Here is a 19,152-nt window from a genome sequence, read left to right as displayed (position 1 = left end):
TCTGTCTCTTAAATGTGCTCTCAAAGTGAGGTTCTGCGGGAGATGAGCTTGTGATGTGAGGAATGAATGGACAAAAACTAGAGTTAAAAATAAACACCAAAGTTGGGTGCCCTGTAATCATTGTGAGGAAAGAAAAATAAGTGAGCACAGAGTCTCACAAAGCCACCACATTTCAGAATAAGTACTATTATTACTTATGGGAACAGGGAATAATGGAAGCTATTGCTTTTCTGAGTTCATGTTATATCCTTTTCCCCTCTGTCCTGAATAGAGCAAAACTTTCTTTTAAAAATATTTCCTTTCGAGTTTTTAATTAAACTTCAGTTTTCTGGTGTATGCTATGAGATATTGAAAACATTATTACTGAAGTCAGCATTAGCATATAAATACCCGTATTTTCTCATTTCCTATTAACAATGAGAGAAAGTAAAAATATGATCAGAAACTTTGAAATGGTGAGACAGCAGGTTTCAGGACAGTCAAAATAATGAAGAAGTTAGGAGTATATAAAGCTCTTGAATGCAACAGGTATAGCATAAGAACAACTCTAGAGTTTAATAATTAAGGAACACTATGGTTTTAGATGCCTATTTAGGTTTTATCACCTTTAAATGAAGTACAAACTTCTGCATTTTGAATTTCCCTTGTGCTATGTATGTACTGGCTTTAGGAAGCTTACTTTTGTGGTTGTGTAACACATACCAGAGGACCCTCTAGTTTTATGTACTGGGAGAACAATGTAAAACTTGCCAAAAACAAGGCAAAAGCAGGGTATTGCAATCGTGTGTACTGACTTTGCCTTTTACGGTACTGTTGCAATTAGACATAAATAGTATGTTCCAGAAGAAAACAACATTTGGAAACTAGGAAAAGCATTACAGCAGAAACTGAAGTATTTGAGAATCCAAAAAAGAAATGTCATTTTACATGGGATTTGGTCCTTCCTTCTGGATCTGAATTGCCTGGTGGAAAAGATTTCTAAGACACTAAGTAGTACTGACGTGTTTTGAAGTTTTGAATAGTACCTAGACATTAATCTGAAGCATCAATGGGTTTCTGTGCAGAAGTCACTGAAAGGCTGGAGGCTGCCTTGAACTGTGGTCTAGTAGATTGGCTCTGATCACATCCGTTGTGTGTAGTTAATGATTAGGCAAAGTAGAGTGGCTTCAGCAAGAAGGACTGCAAGAATCCAAACCTAAAACTCCATGCAACACTACTGTCAGGCTACTCTTCTGTGAGAAGTCAGGAAATGTGGCCTTTTACATGTCCCAGGCCTTATGAATTAACTGAGAGTAGAGTCTGGGCTTTTGAGTAGGTGCTTTGCTCCCCAGCTTCACAAGAAATCGGTATGTTGCAGCACTTCTGTTCTCCAAACTGACAAGGCATGGATTTGACAGATGGACCACTCGTTGGATAAGAGATTGGTTGGATGGCAGCACCCAGAGAGTGGTGGTCAATGGCTCAATGTCCAAGTGGAGGCAAATGTCAAGTGGTGTCCCTCAGGGGTCAGTATTGGGACCAGTGCTGTTTAACATCTTTGTTGGAGACATGGACAGTGGGATTGAATGTATCCTCAGCAAGTTTGGTGATGATACCAAGCTGTGCGGTGTCATTGACACCCTAGAGGGAAGAGACGCCATCCAGAGGGACCTTGACAGGCTGGAGAGATGAGTCAATGCCAACCTCATGAAGTTCAACAAGGTCAAGTGCAAGGTCCTGCACCTGGGTCGGCACAACCCCAGGCACATACACAGGCTGGGGGAAGAATGGCTGGAGAGCAGTCCTGAGGAGAAGGACCTGGGTGTGGTAGTTGATGGGAAGCTTGACATGAGAAACCAGTGTGCACTTGCAGCCCAGAGAGCAACTGCATCCTGGGCTGCATCAAAAGAAGTGTGGCCAGCAGGGCCAGGGGTGTGGTTCTCCCCCTCTACTCTGCTCTGGTGAGACCCCACCTGGAATACTGCATACAGTTCTGGTGCCCTCAGCACAAGAAGGATACAGACCTGTTGGAAAGGGTCCAAAGAAGGGCCACCAAGATGATCAAAGGCCTGGAGCACCTCTGCTCTGAAGACAGGCTGAGAGAGTTGGGGCTGTTCAGCTTAGAGAAGGCTCCAGGGAGACTTTATAGTGGCCTTCCAGTACTTGAAAGGGGCTACAGAAAAGCTGGGGAGGGGCTTTTCGCCAGAGAGGGCAGTGATAGGACAAGGGGTAATGGCTTTAAACTGAGAGAGGGAAGATTTAGGTTAGATATTAGGACGAAATTCTTCCCTATAAGGGTGGTGAGGAACTGGAATGGGTTGCCCAGGGAGGTTGTTGATGCCCCATCCCTGGAGGTTTTTAAGGCCAGGTTGGACAAGGTTTTGTGCAACCTGATCTAGTGGTAGGGTTCCCTGCTTATGATGGGGGGGTTGGAACTTGCTGATCTTTAAGGTCCCTTCCAACCTTAATGATTCTATGATTCTAAATAAAGCTTGGTAGATGAGGGAGAAGATTCAAAGCAAATGCTTGTCATAACAAAAAAGCTCAAGAAGTTACAGTCAAGTCACATTGACTATTGGAGCATCAGAAACCTTTAAGAAAAAAAAAAAAAGAAAAAAAAAAGAAAAAAAAAGTCTGATTTATTTTGCAACAGCACAAGTGGTATCTTTACCCCTGAAATATTACAAAAAATAAAGACTGCAGGAAGGAAATGCAAAGAATAAAGGGTGAGTAAAATGTGAAGGATGTGGAGCAACTAGTTTTGAACATGAGTGTGATGCTATGCTATCTGAGCAGAATATGCCTCTAAATACTGACTTACGTTTGACTTGCTGAGCAGCTAATTTTGCTACAGACTGGTAATTGACTTGGTAGTGCAGTTTATTCTCCGTAAGTATATGAGTTGATATGAGACTAACCCACAACTAAACATTTGCTCACAAGCTCAAACACGCACTTATTTAGTATCTTTACTTAAAGAGGGAGTAAGTAAATAATGTCAGGCAAAAAAAGGTCCTCCTCTGGTAAAAATTAAGCTCCAGTGGATGCTAATGGATTTATTTTTCATGGTGTTAAAATATGGTGGGCATACTCACCATTGTTCTTTTACCATTGTAAATTAATCTACATCTTAACAGGAAGGTAAAATCCTTAACACCCAGATTTAATGTGTTTGTCTCCTTTTTTATTTTAAACCTATAAGATTTCTGTGGGGAGGGAGGAGATGCTTAAACCATTCTGTGAACAGAAAATATTCTTCATTCAAAATAAAAATTGTCATAATTGTTCTAAAGCAAGAGCTGCATTCAGCCTACTACAAGTTAAATGTCAAAGCCATTTTTGTAGACACCCTTTGAGAAGGAAGATTTCTTAATTAAACTCTGCCTTTGTTGAGGACATCAGAAAAGCTGCTGACCATGTGCATGCTAACTGCAATAACGCATCCTGCCATTACCGCTGCCAAGGGGAAAAAAGCAATAAAAGCAGGCTGCAAGTGGCTGCTGTCACACAGGTTGCTGCAGAAAAGAGGTTTGAGAAGCTGTTGCTGTGTCCATTCAGTAAAACATCTTTGAGTTTTTTGCAACAACCTCTAATAACTACAAGTCAGCATAATTCTTTCCATGATGGGGCATTGTAGATTTTAACTTTGAACTGTTCAACATCAGAAGTGAAGGCACAACAAAAGAAGATAAATAAAAATCATTAGGAGATAGTGAACTGTCCTTTGATTTTGATCCATGGTGAAGTTTTCTGGTTTGGAGGGGGTTTTTTCCCCCTGTCTCAAGGTGTTTAAAATTAAGTAGAAACTGTATTTTTCACATAATCACCTGGCTGTGGTGGTTAGGACTGTAAGAGAACTAGCAGCAAAAAATCTATAATAAAATCATGAGAGCTGGGAACTCTTTGGTGAGATCGTCTGCTCTCATCCTGTTGTTTTGCATTTTATTATTTTCCTGTATTCTCTTGCCATTACCCTTCTTGTTCATCTGGGAAGTAAAAGGCATGTGTGGGATGTAAAGGTTAAGGGTAATTGCTGGTCCGTCTACCTGTATCACTGTGGTGGGGTTAAAAAATGTAATGTATGCAGTGGACCTGTGGACAGGCAGCATCTGTCTTCTGCTGGTGCTTCTGGGTGGTGCCAGTTGCTTCTGCTTTCTAGCAGAGGTTAAAAAGGGGAAAAAAAGAATTTTTAAAAAAATGGGGTCAAGAAGGATTTGAGAAAAGCATCTGAAGCTGAGTCTGTTCCTGTAATATTATCAGGTGAGAACAGGTAGATAAAACACTGTAGATATACAGGGACTGGCAGATTTCTTTTCTCAGCTCACTGCCTAGGTGTCTCAAAAAGGATCCAAAGAGTAATTTATCTTTCGGCAAGGAGAAGAGATAAATTCCTTGCCAGACAGGATTGTCTGCTTCATCTTGGAGATATTTACCTTGAGGTCGTATAGAGTACTCTTTTTGACTATTGCTTGTAATGACTTGCATTGAGATTAATAAGTCATTATATATGACTCCATCACTAAATCTGAGTTGCTTTTCGATGAAGATCAAAGAAATACCATGTCTTCTTGTCCAGGTCTCCAGTTTTTTAGCAGTGTTCTGCTGAAACACTTAGCTGTTACTTATTTTGATTTGTAGATTCGAAATTCTGTGATATATACTTACTAGATGATCCAGTAAAAAATACATTATTAAATTACTGGTCAGGAATAAAAGTTTTAATCTTGCTAAGGTCATGTAGGATGTAAAGGTAAAAAATAGGTTCTTAGGAGGATGATTGAAAAAGGGTTCTAATAATCCACATGAAAAAATTAAAAATAAAGTCGAAGTTGCTATATTTAATTGATAGATAAAAACAAGCAACACTTTTGGCCATTTATTAGTCTACAGAGATCTACTTTGCACAATGAAAATCTTAATTAGTATCACATCATTAGTCGTAAATTCCAGTTTTCAACTAAACATTCAAGGGAAAGAACCATGTTTTGTGACAGTTTTGTTCAGTTCTCTGACAAATGAAACTGTTAAAACTGTGATTATGTGAGATGAAAAACGACTAGGATCACAAAATCACAGAATTGTCAGAGTTGGAAGGGACCTCTAGAGATCATCTACATCCTCTGGATCTCCATGCTTTAGTAGTTATTATTTTGCTGTGTTTGGACACAAGTGAACAAAAAAATGAGTGATTCATACTCTGTCTCATCACACATAACCTGAAATACTAGCTGAAATGCATAGCTATCCACCAAATTATTTTCATTCAAATATAATTTTGCATAGCTGGTAAAGCAGGGTTAACTTTAAATTATGCTTTTGGTGAAAATACAAATGATTTTGTGGTTTCTTGCTAGAAACTAGATGTTATTTGTGAAATTAGAAAAATTAATAGTATGCGTATAAAGAAAAACTTTGGAAGTCATGTAAGTTTTTTCCCTTGAAGCAGCAGGTGTAAACAGCTGGTGACAGTGAGTTGATTGTCCTTTGTTTTCTTATTAAATACTTTTTTGAGCTAGCAGTGATGATAAAGAATAATTTATTCAGGATTCTTTGGTTGTAGAAACTGTGCTTCTACTGCAAATACTTTTTAAAGCTCTAGATTTATTAATTTTGTTTTAATAGTTTTCTTTAGTCTTTTAAGATGCCATTTTAATATGTGAAAAGCAAGTACATTTATACTGGTGAGTTTGGAAGTGCACATTGATAGAATGCATTGATAGGAATAGTGCCTGTGAAAGAGGGACTCACTTTTCATTTTTAAAATATGAGAATGCTTTTGAGTTGCCTGATTAAGTTGATTGGGTCAGTACCTTCAAAAAAAGTACAGTTTATTGTTTTTAAATACAAAAAAATATTGGTTTCTGAAAACTCTTACATAAAAATAAACTTTTGCTAATGTAAAAATTCACGAAAACTTTGCAGTTAAAACAAACAAAAAAGTGTTGTAATGTGCTTACATGTTGATCATCAAATGTTTCTATTATTTCTTTCCATGCCTCAAAAATCTTACGGTATTAATATTTCTAGTAACTGTTGCTATGGTATTTACAGTTTAATCTTATATTTTTAGTTTATATGAGTTCATTGTTTGCTATGACTATCTGAATATTAAAAAAAACAACCTTACCATTTTCATAATAATTTAATTGAACAGAGCCTTTATGGAAAACATCAGAGCATTCCACTCAGAGGCAGTTTTGTTAGTGTTTATTTTCACCTCCCCTTAGGATACTGTAAATAACCCAGCATGATTGATTGTGAGAGCAATTATACACAAGTTCAAGGAGGATTTTATCTTCTGGCAATTGGGTTGCATAGAAATAGTTTCTGTCTTCCTTAGAAGTTCACCTGTTCGTTTCATGACCTATCTGTCTCAAAGTCTTTATGATTTTAGTTCATTACTGCAGAGCTAAAAACATGATACGATATAGAAGCTTTTAATACCGATCCCCCCACAAGTTTATGTACTGGAGTTGGGCCTAATAGTTAGTTTAACACAATATCAATATCACACAGAGGTAGTGGTGTTGATTTTTTAAGATGTGATTTCCTCTTCCTCAGCACTGAACCAGTTGTGCAGGAGCTTAATTTGTGACTTGATAAGGCACCATCCTTGAGATGAATCATAAAGTTGTGGCTTGGCAATGCCTGCCCAATTCTTGACAATTTTTATACATGGATACTATTAAATAGGGTAGCTTAATTGTTTAGCTGCTTGAATTTACCATATACTTTCAGCTTACTAAGAGATTTTTCAGGTTTTTCTGATGTGTGGAAGGGTTTTGTCTTGGCCTGACTGTGGGTGTTATTCCAGAGGAGGTGTGAGGGCAGCTGAATTGTATCCACTGATAGATTGGTAAAATGCTTTGGAAACTCTTCAGATGACACTGTTACAAAATACTATAGAAAATAAGTTTATCACTTCTGGTAGAGAGTGAAAGGAGACAGATCATTTCCTCCAAGTGTCTTTAAAACTTACATGTAAGTTACTAACATATATGAAACACGTAGGGCTTTAAAAAATGTTTTGTTAGTTTCTGTATGGCTCTATGCTTGTTGCTGAACTCTAAAACTTTTCACAGGGCTTTATCTAGTCTAAGTCTTTTGGTTATGGGTGCTTGGGGTGTTCTTTTTTTTCCTGTGTTTTACCTCTGCTAATTATAATGAAGGATGTTGGAGGCAGAGACGAGGACATGCAACTGGCCTAATAATGCTCTGCGATGAGATTTTTCTCCATTGCCATAAGGACCCATCCCATTGTAGCACTTACTTTTAAGATGGCAATACTGCCTCACCAAACTTCCTCCTACAGTGAGAGAAGAAGGGATAACTCTTGGAAAAAGTTTTGAGGCTAGTGACAAAATATGTTTGTCTTTCAGATCCCCAGCTCAAGGGTATAGTGACCAGGTTATATTGCAGGCAAGGCTACTACTTGCAAATGCACCCCGATGGAAGTCTCGATGGAACCAAGGATGACAGCAGTAATTCTAGTAAGTGACTGCCCCAGGGGAATGTCTTAATCACACACACAGATTGCATCTCTTGAGTGTGTATGTGCAGACACGGTGTTAATGCCTTTGGAGGGTTTCTGAATGTGTTTTGTTGAAAGGAGGAGGGTTCTGTCCATTTGAAGCCTTATGACCCCCAGCATGCCTCATGGAGGACATTGGCCTAAGTATGTTCCCTCTGAGGAGGAAGGCCTGAGTGTGGATGGACCTCAGGGATGAGGTATTTAGGCCAATGGTTGTCTTCTGGTAATTGTATAAAATTTAAAAATTACATTTTAAAATTACAATTATTATTTTTTATTAAAGTTGTATATTTAACATAAATTTCTTATATTCCAATAAATACCAAACAAACCAAACCAAAACAAAAAAACAAAACAAAAATTATTTGAAAAATCTGATTGTGTAGTCCCTGATTCATCAAAGCAGATACATATATCTCTGTCAAAGTCCTGCTGAAGTACTGTGCTGAACTGGGCCTAAAGATCCTACAGTCCTTATACCAGCAATAATTCCACTGATTTTAAGATAATTTCTCAATTATCTTAAATAAGTCACTATAGGGACTGTAACAGTGGCAGTTTTCAAAAACATTCCAAACAAAAGTGGTCTTGAACGGCTGTGTGGGTCGCTGCTTTGGTATACTTTTCCTGTGATACTGCCAAATGTCACTCAATGACCATGTATCCATTTGATAAGTTCAGCTGTAAATTATAATGAAGCAAACCTATTCTTACTGAAGAAAGAGCTGATTTTTAATTTTCTGTATAACAGAGAACATTTATATTTTGTTTAATGATAATGGCATGTTTAAATAGCATACTTCTGTGTGATCGTGACGTCTATTTTAAGCATTTTTAATACAAAGCATTATCTTCTTAATATGCATATGTAAGTAAGCCTTTAGTTTCCTCAAAAATGTTGGAATTAGGCTATAGAAATTAAGGGGTTTGAGGTTCCTCCTTTACTTTGGTCAGGTTCCTTTTTTATCAGTTAATGCACAGCTGTCATTTTTAACACATTTCATCAACAAATGAAAACATTATCATGTTTTATTCTTGGGTTTGGGTGGTTTTTTTTACGATTGGAAAAAAATAATTGGTTAATCTATTTTGCTCTGTATTTCTCTGATTGTCTTCCAAGTCCTTTTCCCCCCACCTGTTCCTTGTTTCTTTTTTTCCCCTCAGTGTGTCCATCTCTCATACACACTTCGGTACTGGACTGGATACTAAGACCTTGTACAGACAAGACCATTATTGCTTTTTGTAGGAGCTTTGCCTATATAAGGTCCGAGAAATGTGTCTTAGAGTGTGAGTGTGTATCTCTCCCTCTCCTTCTCTGCCCATCTCTCTTTATTTTCAGCTTCTGTGAGGAGGTGTGTGTGACTGCAACAATTTTGGGATATTTTAATGTTCATAAAATCATAGAATAATCTTCAAGGTTGGAAATATTCTTTCTGCCTGCTTTTTGTTTGCTTGGTTGGTTGGTTTAGTTCTTTTTTTGTTTGGTTGGGTTTTGTTTGTTTTTCTCCTTTTTGTTTTATTTTGTTTTAATTTTAGAACTCTATGGATTTTGAATTTTTGCAAAGCTAGACTATAGTGTCTTACTTTCCTCTTTTCACTGTTGTTAACTTTACAGTTATTTTGTTTTTTGGTTCCCCCCCCCCACTATGGACTTTTCCCCTCCTCGGCACTCTTCCCTGCCTTTCTGGATTTTCATCTGTCTGCCCATCTCTCTTATTCTTGTTCAAACATGCAGAATGAATAGTCTATATTATAAATTTTTTGAAATTCAGAACTTGTCCAAACTCACATACCATATAGCAGCACTTTGTAATTTGGATAAATACTGTCAGATAATATTGTGTTTTACTTCAACATGAATTTTAGGCAAAAATTAGTATTTTCCAAGTAGGGACTTTTTTTCATCTTTAATTGATGTGATTTCCTATTTGTTTCATTACTAGTCCAGTTCTTACAATATTGTTTAATAAAGATAGTTTAGAGCATAAGGGTGTAAAATTAATCTGTTTGCTGGGAAAGCATACAATCTCCTCCTTACATTTTGCTAGTATGTATGTATCAACACTACACTAACAGCTGAAAAGATCAATCCATCTGGTATATGCGTGAGTATATGAATATGTGTCTGTTTCTTTTGTGCTGTCAGTCTTTCTACTCAGTTCTTTTCCCTTTCCACTCTGATTCCTTTCATTTCCTTTCAAACTTTTTCTTTCCTGTTGCTTTTTTTTATTGCAGCATATTTTGTTTTCCCTTTTCTCTTTAAAAAAAATAATTTTATCATGTATAGAATTCCTAGTATTTTGGTCTTGTCTTTTGTGAGCTCCATATCACGATAATTTCTGTCTGAGGCTTACTGCTAAATAAGTTTTGGCAGCTGCCAGAGGGGGAAAATCCTGCTTCTGACCATGGAGCTTGCAGGCTGCTTAGTGTGCCCAGTGGGAGAAGGGATGGATATATAATAGCTGTCAGTAGGACAGATAGTACGATGGTGAGGAAGACATCTGTTCAAAGGTTTTTTCATAAAAATGGAGGAAATACAGACTGCCAAAAGGTGTGCATCTCTGCCAGCCTTCCACCAATCTTCTGTACTATTCTGCACTGTCCCCGAAGCCTGTGAAAGATTCCTCCTCCTGCACTGACCATCTGAGTAGCTGGGTGTTGGAAAAGACAGAGTGAGTAACGAGGGACAGAGACGTGAGTTCTTTTTTGTCTTCAGCACGGAAACTGAAGCTTAGTCATGCTGCTGCTTTTTGTGCTGTTGCAATTTATTCTGTGCCAAGCAGGTAGAGGAGTGCTTGATGTTAAAATTCTCTTAAGTGCATGTATCATTTTGTAGTCATTATATATGTATGTCAGTAAACGTTAGCTGCAAACTATTAGAGTCAGAGTGTTATGGAGAGATAGCACAAAATAAGATTAAGATGCTGATGTAGTGCAAACCATTGTCCCAGTTTGCCTTAAGTTTGAGTTAAGGCTAGAGTCTGCAGAGATAGATGGCAAGATATTTACTGTATCGCTGCACACAAACCTCTGCATGAAGAAGGAAGAAAGATGTGACTGCTTGTAATTGCATCCCTGAACATACTTTCATCTGTTCATGTTGATGCCCATGCAATCAGAACCCAGCCTATATAGACTGACGGGCTTTGGTTCATTGAGGTAATTTCCTTTTATATTTTTTTACAAGTTAGTGATGCTTTGTGGCTGCATATGAATTAATACAGCTATTGATTAATGGTGCTGGGTTTCCTTAAATGACATTGCCTGACCAGGGCTGTTAGCTTAAACCATCTTGTGGATATAGTCTGTATTTTTTTGCCAGATTCTCAGTGGAGTGTGGGAAGAGGATTTATTACATTGCTTTTTTTTTCTTTAGCTGGTTTTCTCTTTTTCCTTTTATGCCTTACAGATTCTGATCTGTTTTTGTGGCTTGCTTGTACTGAAAGCAGGAGCGTCTGTGGTTAAAGCTGTAAGCTTGGTCCTAATGAGGACCTGATGAGCTAGCTGTTCCTCTCTAGCTCTGGTTTTCCTGAATTTTTTAGCAGTTCTCAGCATTTCTTGGTACAAATGGAATTTCCCTCAGTGTTGTCCAGGTGCCTCATCATTATTAATTAGGAAAAACAAGCTACTACACAGAAACTATAAAGAAATAGAAGGTATTTTCATGCTGTGCTTGTGGTAACAAGTGTTACATTCCCCTTCTGTCCTCCCTGGTCAAAATGGCTCATTTTCAGGCTTTGATCTATCTTCAAAATTTTGTCTCATTAAGTAGAGAGACTAATTATTTGCAAAACAAACAATTCTGATTCCTTAATTTCTGAGGTTGAAACCCTGAATCTCTTAGCCTTACGACTTACTTTTATTCACTTTCAGAGTGTATCTCAGCCAAAAAACACTGACGAAATTCAACATAAATCATGATACTTTCCTTGTTGAGTAATAAATCAGATTTTAAACTCGAATGTTGTTATTGGTGCTCCTTATGAAATTATGGTAATGTTTAAAACAGATCAAAAGAGCATTACTCGTTTATAGCCTTATTACATAGATGGATAAATGCCAAAGTTAACATTACTCAAAGAACTTTGATTTGGCTGTTTTGTTCACACCTCTTGCTTAATTATGGAACAAAATACTTCACTTCCTTCATGGCACTTGCTTCCTGGTATAGTTGCTGTTCAAGAAATGGTGCAGCCATTCAACGTTCCTTTATTTGCACCTTTAATGCGTGTTCCTAGTGCTCTGTTTGTATCAATTGAATATGGAGTATTTTCGATGCCTTTCTAAAGTATCTACCACTATCATATTTTGGTTTGAAGATATTAATAAAATAATCTTCACAGCACCCTTGTAAGGTAATGGAGACAATTAGACAGAAAAAAAAGCACATGAAAATTAAAAAACAACACCTGCAATGTGTTGGATTATGAAATGTCAAGTTTGGATTACTGAACTGAAATATTTGCAGTCTGATTTTTGCACTGTTTTTTACTGCATTTTGACTTCAGCAACTTATACAGGCATTTAGTCATCTATTTACGTCACCTCTGGGAGTTAAGTAGGCCTATTTCTCCCATCAGTATAATAGTGTGGCAGGATCAATGGAGGCCATGTTCAGCCTCACTGAAGAAGTGGATGGACAGATCTCTGAATACCAACCTTCCTGCACTCATTGCTAATCTTAAAGATGTTCTGATAGAGTAATGATTTTTCCCTGTAGGTCTATAGATGGGAATAAGTTAAATAAATAGTTGCCTTGATCTGTTTGCAGGTTTGGTGGTGTGGGAGGTTTTGTTAACTGGCACCAAGGCAGTGCACATGCAGAACAGACAAGAACTTTATAAGCCTTAATCAATTATTCTCTAGCAAGCTTCTTGAGAAAAAGAGTGATCTGTAATGGCAATGAGGCTTTCACAAGGATATGAAAAGATCTGATTTCAGGCATTTCAGTTTTCAAGTTAATAGTCTTGGATGGTATGACATAAAAAAAGAAACAGAAATGTGTTGGGTTTGTGTTTTGCTCAAGGAAGGAGCTATTCCTTATCAAAGAGTGAACTTTAACTTTGGCTAAAAGTTTTGGAGGATTAGAATCCAACACAAATTTGCGACTCAACTGCAAATCCCTTCCATGACACCTAAAGCAGTAAGTTTTTTCATGCCAGTTTGTCCTGTTAACTGCCCCTCACCCCCTTTTTTATAGGGTGGGAGTAGGCTTGCAGACTTAGGAAAAGGAAGAGAAACCAATTCTGTCATGACTTAGATGGAATAAAAGCAGGGCTACTAGGGCGTGCACAGGGTCAGTGCTTACAAAGAGAGAGGGTTTTACTTGCACCACTACTGCTGATTGGTTCACTTGTTTTCCCTGATGTTCCCATGTCTTATTTACAGTTGGATTTCCCAATCTTTATATTTAAGCATGCAGTGTGGCAACACTGAGCACCAGGCAGAATTATATTTCCTGGGCTGTTCTAGGGTGCTCCCTCTCTTATCAAACCTGTGGACTCACCAGGCTGGGTTTAGGTACATAAAGATATTCAGGGACCTCATTTCCCACTTAGTTTTGATTTTGGATTGCTGTCTTAAAGACAGAGGGAAGACATGGTTCTTTAACATACACCCGTCAGGAAAGGGTGCAGCTTTGGCTGTGCAGACCTGAATTCCAGCAAACTCTGGAAGGCTTTCTGCTTTTCTCAGGAGACGTTTTTATTAGAGTAGGGGATAGCACAGGTGAATCCTAGGAAGGTTTGAAATCTATAATTGGGCACAGAAGTCCTGCTTAGTAAAAAGCACTGCACAGCCAGGTTCTGGAGGAAATTTAATTTCCTTTGGCCGGCTTCAGAGCCCATTAAAACCACATGCTGTGCCTTACTGGTACATGTTTTGCTACCCTCAGTATGAAACACATTGCTTAGCATTTATCAATCAATGATTGAAGGTAGACTGGCCTCCCTAGTTTCACCCAAGTCTGAAACATTTTGGGGAAGTTACGGGATATTCTGTATGTGCAGAATTACAGCATTTCAGATCACAGTCTACAATTTTATGGTCTTAGATTAATTACAGGAGTTCTGACAATCTCCAATTAAACTTGGTGGCAGTAAAAGATACATGTTATGCCCTCCTCTGTACTTTCTAAATTCACCAGCAATTATAAGGGCCTCTAGTAGTTTTATAGGTTGCATAAAATACTACCATGTTACGGGCTTCTATAACAGCCAATGGTCGCTTGGTTTCTGGCTTTGCTTCTTTTTTTTTAATTGATAATACAGCAAGTTTAATCTATGTATTGTAGAAGTTTTAATTGAATCACTATGATTTAGAGTTATTTATTAGCAGTTTTCCATGGCTGACTTGTCTTTTGTGTTTGCCTCTTTTCTTTATACAAGTGTTCTTTGTTTTTCCTTCCTGGTGTCAACTCAATCGTTGCTGCCTTCCCCCTAGCATGGTGTCAATATCCAGGTTTCCTCTTGGAGTTTCTTTTATTTGAGAAAAAAACAAGCTTAACTTCCATCAGAAACCTAGTTTTTTCAGTGACAGACTACCCCTCCACCACCCGGAGGAGTAGTTTTGCTGATTTTGATGTTTCATTTGAGAGTAATGGCTGATTGTTTTTTAACTTCCAAATTATATTCCACGTTTAAAAGTCCTCTAGTCATGCAGTGTTTAGTTTTACGATATCTTGTCCACGAGTGCAGTATTTCACTGGCTTACAGTTATCCTCTATAGATTAAAGAGGGAACCTTGTCTGTACCCAGTATTTTTTCTGGTGAACAGCCCAGTAAGATCTCAGCCTGACAGGGACTTTAGAAAACTGCAGAAATGAAAAATCTATGTATTTGTGCAAATTCTTGTCTAATATAATCTCTTCTGTTCCTCTTTGTAAACCCATTCATTTGTTTTCTGTCCTTCCAGAGCTCTCTTGAATATAGTTTTCTTACTACAGCTGTAGGAATTACTCTTCTACAACAATTCCTAGCCTTATGCTGGCTCTGTGCATTGCTATAAAGGTCTTACGTTACATATTCTGTTTCTGCATGACAACATTGAAGGGAAGGTGGTGGGGGTTTTTTTCCATCCACTTCTATCTTTAAATTCCAATAGTCAACCTATGTTTTTTTCTCAGTTTCAAAATTTTTATCATTTTCATCATAAATGATCTGTGGCTTTTTGTCCTTTGACCAACCAGAAGTTTTCACATCTTGAGAAAATGTACTTAACCACTGCAATAAGATGATCTTTTCTTAATTTGGGCTTTACCCCAGGCATTCGGATTACAGATAGCCTCACTGGGTATACTTTCTGCTCACACCAATGGATGTCCTTCCTAAATTTTGAGGAACTCATTGTAGGTGTTACTGTGTTCCTGAGACCTGGCATGGCGGAACCATGGCCCTTGTTGCCTAGGATGAACGCAAAGGTTGCACTTTTGGTTTTCATCCAAGTGCTTCTGAATCTGTGACTCATCCATGGTGGAAAACCACTTAACATGAACTCTGGCTCATCGAGATCTTTTCTTCTGAGACTGTTTGATGTGTGCTTTGCATCTGATTTCCTAGTATGAGTCAGTAAACTTAGTATAGGTGTGTGCTGGTGTAATTTTTAGAAGAATTGGTTTGTGTCTCTTACTTATATTGCCATTTCTTTTGTTGTTGTATGGTGAAGCTCATAAATCCCTCTCTTCACACAGGTCTTTTTCAGACAGTAAGCAAAGCTGTGGGTGTTTTTGTTGTTACAGAGGCAAATACCATTGCCAGAGTATCTGCTATTAGCTGTTTTTTTAAATTATTTTTTTTACACCCAGAATTTTTGTCTTTGAACATGTTCTATATTCAACTCAATAGCGTTCACACACATTCAAAGTCAAGCATGTATTTCAGTCCTTTCCTCAACTATGATAAGCCTCTGCCATTACCTGAGGCTGGTGTACTACTGCTTGTATCAAACATGACATTCCCCCCGAAAAAAAGAAAAAGTTTGGATTTGAATTCACAGACTCTTTGAAAGCAACCTTATTGAGAATACATCATAATCCAAAACCATAAAAATGCCTAAGAAAACAAGAAGCTACTTGCCAGAATCATAGATGTATTTTCTGCGTGATACCTCACAAATATTACCCCTATGATCAGTCAATATTGATGAAGGAACTGTTGGGCTCTTTGACTCTTTTCAGATTGCCTGAGCCTCTCATGTCTACAGTGCTGCATAAATTATTGCAGTCCAGTCTTCTGTGTTTTGTATTTGCTAGTTAGCACTTACACCAAATACTGAACTATTGCAGGACTTATTGATAGAGAGGTAGATACTTAGGCTTTAATTTGAAGGATTAACTTTACTAGGAGCAGGTTTTTTTGAACTAGTATAATTTTTAAATCAGAAGAAATTATACTGGGAGTAGTTTTCTTTCTTTTTACTTAGTATATATATTGGATTATTGTAATAGCCATAGGTTATTCATATCTGTTTATGTTTTTTCTTCACAGCTTTATTCAACCTTATACCAGTGGGACTTCGAGTTGTTGCTATCCAGGGTGTAAAGACTGGGTTGTATATAGCCCTAAATGGAGAAGGTTTCCTCTACACATCAGTAAGTACCTTTCTGAACTCTGTTTAAGAGGTGCAGCTGAAGTTGAATTTTACAAAGGGATGAGATGCCTATTCACTTCTAACAAGTTCTAGAATGTCTGTATATGTATGCATGCACTTGTGTATCTATGTATGTATGCAGCATATCTGTAAGTGGGATACAGTAGAAATTACTCTGTACTCTGGATTAAAGTCTACATGTTACCAGTCCTAAATCCCCTCTTTTTCTTGCAGGCTATACTGGTAGTGCACAACAAGCAACCAATATTATTATTTTCAAATAATTAAATAAAGACCTGCATTTGTTTTCTTAGTGACTTGTTGATCAGAATCCAAAAGTTTCTCCAACAGTTATTTCTATTAATAAGATTTACAATTGTAATTTCCTTCTGAAATTTCATTAACAGCCTTACAGTTTATGACCATAAACTTGTAATTGTGTGGATAACATTATTGATTTTTTTTATGTCAGATATTAGAAATATAAAGAGCTCTGTGAGGGACTATATCTTTGTAGTATGATCGAAGTTTAAGAAAAAATCTTTTGAGTCACAAAGGAGACTGCTGGATAAAGTGATCAGAAAGTCCTCAGATTGTTTAAGATATTCCAAATGATTTAATGCTATTCACTCAGTGTGTTGTTGTGAATATAAAAATCCTCAGTTTTGTGTAAATTAAGTGTCTTAACCTCCTTTGAAAGGCAAACCGACTTTAATATGAACAGGCAGTTCTGTCAGGTATTAACAAGATGGCTTAAAGGATTTTTCATTACTATATTTTTATTACCATCTGTGTGGAATTTATTTACATAGTGATTTTCCCATTTTTTACATCACATCGTTCTTAATTCCCCACTGAGCTACAATAGACTGCTTTGTTTCCAATGTCCATTGAAAGGAAATTGGACAGATTAAGTTTCTGATGCCCTGAGGGAAAGTATTCTGTTTCAAATATACTATTGTCTTCGAAGAACTAATTAGGAAGAAAAAAAAGAAACCAATCTTGAATGTCAATGTCAAGACAAAGAGAAAATTCCTTCTTGTAAAATGTCTGCTAGAAACTCCAGCAGTATGATCTAAAACATTCCTATTTTTCTGTTCAAAATACAAAATTCTGTCACAGGAAAACATGCAGTACTTGCTAGAAGAAAAAATAGGTAACTTCCCAGTTCCATCACTTCATGTGGGGAGTTCATTTCAGTGTGATGGCATGAACAGTACTTTTTTAATATCTTGGTATTTTCAAGAATACATTCTTGCCCAGTGCCGTTTCTGAAATGGGCTCTCAGTCCTTCAGAAAGAAACACAAATTTCAGAAAATTTACCAGTTTCCTTATGGGTGATTCTGCACAGGGAAGGACTCTACATGAATAAATTTTGGCAGCCACCGTGTTTAAGTATTATTCTGAAAATGGTCCAGGTTAAATGAATGGTGTCATCTGGGAAAGGGAAAGGAATGGAAAGGGTATAGCAAGATAAGAGATGGCTGGATCCAAACTTTGAATGGATGTAAACATGACCCTTAGAATATCTTCAAGCTATTTTTGTCACGCCACTGGAAATTTGAATTGCTTTTTTCCTATATGTTCTTTTTGAGCAACAAAGATTACTTCGGTTGTCATCAGTGTCATGGATAATGTATAAGTAAAAATGTCATCTAGGTGTTTAATGTTTTGCAGGATTGCATATTCTTCATTGCTACTAATGGAAAGATTTTTGGACTTGATGACTTAATATATTCCCATAGTAATTGGCAACTTGTTAAATACTTCTGAATTCTGTTCCATGAATGTTGTTATGTTTGACTGTATTTACTTTCAAATTTCTCAGGAGAGTGTCTCAATCTGTCACTTTACCTTGTGCGAGGTGAGGAAATGAATGGTTTTGGAATTTACTGCTTACTCTTCCTCATGTGAAGAATGAATGATGAGTGGCCTGCTAAGTGACAAAAAGAAACATGCACCATAAAACTCAGTGGAAGCATTTAGTTTTAGTACGTCTAAAAAATTCTTTTCAAGTTACACTTTTGTGAAGCTGAAAAGCAGCACTATTTGGTAATCTGATGCAAATTAGATTAAAGGTGGTGATTCAGAGCATCAGTGCTGTAATGCAGGTTTGATTGTTTCATATTAATGTATTGAAAACATTGACAATACTTTTTGTCTTAGCAACTGCCTGCTTTCAGCTTGGAGACTAATGCATTTGAAAATGAGAAGACAAAGCATCAGAGAGAAGTCTGTCTTCTCCCTGAGGATCAAGATTAAGAAATACTGCATGCAGAATATTTTCAACTGTCTTTTGTAGAAAAATATTTTTAAACAATCACTTTCTGTTACTGTCTTGTTGGTGTCTTTTTTTACTAACTCCTTGTTACTGTTGTTTTTCTGTTGCACCTAAATGCAGAAATTGTGTATTCCATGTCATAAATGTTTTCCCCTTAGCAATTCAGGGGAGAATGGGGGGGGGAAAAGTTTTCAAAGTTTCATCTGCCAACTGTCATTGAAAAACAAAGTGCCACATAATGGGAATGCTAGCTAAAATGTACCTATATTTAGGAATATTAACGATTTCTTGTTTTTCTTCTTTTTTAAAAAGAATGCATTGTATGCTAACTTGCATTTATAGTCTAAATTGAAATTGAAGTCCTGCTTAGTTCATCTCTGCAGAATACCTCAGTGTTCCTTTTTCCATTCACAGTGTATGAAACCCGTAGTCTGTGAGAATATCCTATGTGTTAATGCCTCTCTTCAGAGCCTGAAGGCCCTGAGTCAGTTATTTTTATTGTAAGCTTCGCATAGTGTTGACTAATTAAGCAACAGCACTGACAGGAGAGGAATTATGTGTGATACTGCGTTCTCTGATACAAAGTATTCATTCAATAAGAGGGAAATTAGGTAGTGACAGACCAGTTTTACATATAGATAATCAAATGCAGAATTGCATTGTTTTCTTGCTTTGTTTTTTGGTTGGTTTGGAGTTTTTTGTTCTGTTTTGTTGTTTGGTTTTGGTTTTGTTTTTTTTAATAGTTATTTGTGTCAGTTTGGGAGACATTTGGGG

At 37.1% G+C, this 19,152-nt stretch overlaps 1 protein-coding gene across 3 annotated transcripts in view; it reads left to right on the top strand.

Annotated features, from left to right (window-relative positions):
- Positions 1 to 19,152, top strand: part of FGF14 (fibroblast growth factor 14) — a 405,181-nt gene that overhangs the window by 292,512 nt on the left and 93,517 nt on the right. For 2 of the 3 annotated variants that reach the window (XM_051632095.1, XM_051632104.1), the window contains exons 2-3: positions 7,359 to 7,469; positions 15,994 to 16,097. In XM_051632095.1, coding sequence (XP_051488055.1) covers positions 7,359 to 7,469; positions 15,994 to 16,097 — 215 coding nt within the window. The remainder of the gene's footprint in view (positions 1 to 7,358; positions 7,470 to 15,993; positions 16,098 to 19,152) is intronic. The other variant, XM_051632114.1, reaches the window with a different exon arrangement.

This window comes from Apus apus, chromosome 1 (genome assembly GCF_020740795.1).
Source record: "Apus apus isolate bApuApu2 chromosome 1, bApuApu2.pri.cur, whole genome shotgun sequence".
NCBI lineage: Eukaryota > Metazoa > Chordata > Aves > Apodiformes > Apodidae > Apus > Apus apus.
Note: the sequence above shows the minus strand (reverse complement) of the source record. Positions and strands in the feature narration are given on the sequence as shown.